At 57.5% G+C, this 3,754-nt stretch overlaps 2 protein-coding genes across 2 annotated transcripts; both read right to left on the bottom strand.

Annotated features, from left to right (window-relative positions):
* Nucleotides 1–179: 179 nt before the first annotated feature.
* Nucleotides 180–1,637, bottom strand: DQ04_13381010 (hypothetical protein; the record flags this gene model as incomplete). The annotated part of the gene is made up of 1 exon (XM_009316944.1): nucleotides 180–1,637. One exon carries the CDS (start codon nucleotides 1,635–1,637, stop codon nucleotides 180–182), a length of 1,458 nt encoding a protein of 485 aa, XP_009315219.1.
* A 248-nt stretch (nucleotides 1,638–1,885) lies between these two features.
* DQ04_13381000 (putative NUDIX family hydrolase) lies at nucleotides 1,886–3,418 on the bottom strand (the record flags this gene model as incomplete). Its single annotated transcript, XM_009316943.1, has 1 exon — nucleotides 1,886–3,418. One exon carries the CDS (start codon nucleotides 3,416–3,418, stop codon nucleotides 1,886–1,888), a length of 1,533 nt encoding a protein of 510 aa, XP_009315218.1.
* Between the last annotated feature and the right edge of the window lie 336 nt (nucleotides 3,419–3,754).

The raw sequence follows: 3,754 nt of genomic DNA, 5'->3' as shown, positions 1-3,754 counted from the left end.
AGGGGCGGGGGGGGGGCCGACTTGTGTTGTTCGGTGATGGGGGAGGGGGATGGACACGGCGTCTTTACGAACGCCAAAACCTCTTGAAGGCCTTGGCACCCCGCTTGTACGCAGGCTGAGAACAGGAAGGAAGCTACGGCTGGGAGATTTTCCAACGTGAACGCCAGACAACCCGCGTCCTAGTCTGCAACAGTGAACTGCATTGCAGTCGTCGGGGACCCAAAGCACTGCACCACAAAAACCGTGATGATGCTTGAAATGACGAATACCAAGTCGTTGAGATGGCGGTACATCTCATTCATCGGCAACTGCTCCTGCCGGACCACAAACAGCACGCTTTGACTCTCCAGTTGTGGTGATAGATGGAGCAGCAGCATCTGTCCCACAAAATATGCGCCCATTCCCGCCGTCAGTCCGAGCACCGTGGTGTCTACGCTAAGGAATGTCGTGTACGTCATCACCAGCCGAAATACCGTTAACAGAAATCCTCGGATGGAGCACATGATCATCCACGCATTTAGGACCAATGACACCCACACAATGCGTTGCTCCGCACCCTCACTGTGTGGAGTCGCGAGCCCGTAGGTCTCTAGAAAGTTCACTACCCGTGTCGCAGTGTCTTCGGGGAGGGGAGAGGCAGTGGGATTGTCGGCGGACGACATGCCCCATCGCAGTAGGCTGATAATGGTGAACACAAGCTTCAGTACAGTGTGGAAGAGAAGCAGCACGCCGAGGAGCGCGTCCGCCCACCCACGCCACGTGGCGCCGCTCTCCGCCGAGCGCACCAAGGAGTCCATCTCGCTCATCTCGAGGAACACCGCCATGCTCACAGCCTGTATGCCGTTGCACTCCGCCTTCAGCTTCGCGACGTCGTCGCCGCCCCGGCGGAGACCACCGCCGCCAACGGTGGAGCGGAGTGATTTTGTCACCCAGTTCCACACTCGCGGTTTCCCACCGCCAACGGACGGCGCCGCCGCGCCCCACGCCTCCGCAATATGGCGCTGTTTGGATATCCACAGCGAAAGTAGATGGCGCTGCCGCTTCGCCAGAACGCCCAGCGCGGCTCGCGCCCCCTCACCACTTCCCTTTACCACTAGCGGCCGAATGAACGCGGCGGGTGTTGTCACGGCGGCGTAGCCTGAGAGAACGCCCACCGCGAGGACGCCGAGAAGGGCGACGCCGGTGGTGGCGGCGTCCCACGATATACGCGCAACATCCCCCTGCACGCCGAAACCCGGGAGGCGGCGAACCAACACCAACAGTGGAGCCCGCACACCAAACACAACAACGAGAAGGCTGCAGCCCACCAGCAGTGGGAGGAAGTGGCGGAGGCGCAAACTCCGCAAGAAGGACCAGAGGATGCCTAATGGGCAGAGCACCGAGATAATGACAATGTCGGCCACGATAGCAAGGCGTAGCGCGTGCGTGCAAAAGCCCATGGAAAAATATAAACTCCCCATTTTCGAGGCATCTAACAGACCGACAATGAAGATGAACGTCGAGAGGGCGAAAATGGAAACAAAGCACAGCTGTGTAGTGGTTCGTTCAATGGCGTATACGAAAACCAGCCGGCCAAAGAGGTTACCAAGGTAACACAACACCAGGAACAGCAGCACGCCAGCAAGCGTCTCCACCATATTTCCTTAGCACTTCTTCTACCAGGTTGCTCTTGCTCTCTGGCTTGCGCCACTGCAACGCATAACACTAAGCAAACAAATGATAGGGAAAAGAAAAAAGAACGCTACCCCAACAGAATATACATACAAATGAGCTGAAACAGAGACAGTACACACCGACCATTGGGCGTGATGTCATTTTTCGTTTTTTTGTTTTTTGCCAATCGCGAGATGGGAGTCACAGGCACTCCCAACCACATCGGCAACGATCAACCCCCTCTCTCCGCAGCACTCGTATCACCGTCGTGATGGCCGTCCTGTTCAGAGGAAGAAGTCTGAACGGAAGCAACAGAGTCAGACTCTTCCGCCCACCGCCTCACAGTCTCCCGGAATGCATTCCAGTCGTCAGGGTTCGGCACGGCAACAAGATGTGGACCGTCCTCTCCGTCAGCGCCCGAGTTGTCTGTGTGGCTGTTCATGTCATCAGTTATCGCAGATGTCGCGCTCCAACTGCCATCCCTCTGCTCCTCCACCTCTTCTGCTTCTGCTTCCGCTTCTGGAGGCGTTTTTGCGTCCAGCCCGGGCGGCAGGGCCGGGCACGCTGCAGCGGTTTGCTGTAGGGGAGGCCCCGTTCCTGGTTTCATTTCCTCTTCTTTCAGCCGTCGCCAGTGCTCGCGTTCGGCACCGGCAGATGTGTACGTTGCGTGGTACGCACGCAGCCGTTCCTGTGACCCATCCACGTCAGTCCAGCCAAGTGCCATACGAACGAGGACGCACACAGCGAAGATGGCAGCTGCAACGCAATAAACAGCCAGCACCACCAATGCTGTGTCGAGACAAAGAAAGAACACATGGCGCGGCTCCGCACGATCCGGCACCGCCCACAAGAATGGATCCGCGTCTAACTGAAGTATGCTACACCTTGTGCAGCCCTTCGCGCCGCCCAGACGCAGCCGCGCCTTCACTCGGTGCCACGCGTAGAGGACCTCGTAGTAACCGTGCAAGGCATCGATGACGCCGTGCTGCAGCAGCAAGTTGTTTGATGACACCAGTGGCCAGTCGATAGGTGGTCTACCGTCGAGTGATATGAGCTCGCTCGCGGATCGCAGCGCCAGCCCCCACACCCGCCATTGCCCGTGCAGCTGCACACTTGGGAATGCCAAATAGGCGTGTGGAAACACCTCTGTGAGTAGTAACCGTGAGTCCGCGTCTGATGCGTGCACGAAACAACTAATCGGGTGGCAAACCCGACCCTCGTCCACGCGAGCCACTGTAAGAGCATCAATAGGCAACCACTGCACCGCGCCCACCTCGTGAGGCGCAAACTGCACCGTCGGCGTCAGCTCCCCAGTATGCAAAAAGACGAAGCGAGACTGCACCGCACACGTTACGCCCATGTGACGGCTACGGAGGGGGTAATCGCGGAGGCGTCCGAGGAGAATAAACTCGTGGGTCCGCAGAGGAATGCCGAGCATCCGGTGCACCTCGCGGCAAACGGTGTGGAAGTCGTCCGCGTCCTCGTCGTCGTCGCGGGGGCCGCCGGGGAACGTCACGCTTCCACTCCACCGGTCAGCGGCCAAATCAGCCCGCCTAAGAAAGAGCATGCGCAGTGAGGAAGGCGCCGTCGCGTCGGTGTTGTTTGCGAGATGCTGCAGCAGCTGCACGGGTGTGTGGCTCGCGTCGCGACACGCCAACATCCGGTGCAACGTGCGCTGCTGCGCCTCGTCGCCGAAACGCAGGAGCATGGCGACGGCGGAGCGGTGGGCGCCGGGCACATAGACGTGAAGGCGGCGCTCGGCCATGCGCTGGGCGATGCTCAAGAGAAACCTGACATCCGCAGCAGGCAAAGACATCACTATTAGTGACGGCTGTCAAAAATATTAAGAGGCAACGCAAGCAAACACGGAAAGAAAGAAGGAAATAAAAGGGCAGTGGAGTGCCGAAATGTGACAAGTAGCGCTGCCATACTTCTTTTCAATACACTACGGAGGCAAAGAGCTTGCATTCCCCTTCAGTAGAATAAACTCTGTTGTAAAGTATGCGTGTGTTCTGCCTCGCTTAGTTCTCTTCTTTTACGCTTATAATGCGTTTACTCCTTTATCCCATTATACATATATATATATATATATATATATATA

The sequence above is a fragment of the Trypanosoma grayi genome (genome assembly GCF_000691245.1).
Source record: "Trypanosoma grayi strain ANR4 Tgr_1338_V1, whole genome shotgun sequence".
Lineage (NCBI taxonomy): Eukaryota > Euglenozoa > Kinetoplastea > Trypanosomatida > Trypanosomatidae > Trypanosoma > Trypanosoma grayi.
The sequence above is the reverse complement of the archived record's forward strand: the minus strand, read 5'-3'. Positions and strand labels throughout refer to the sequence as shown.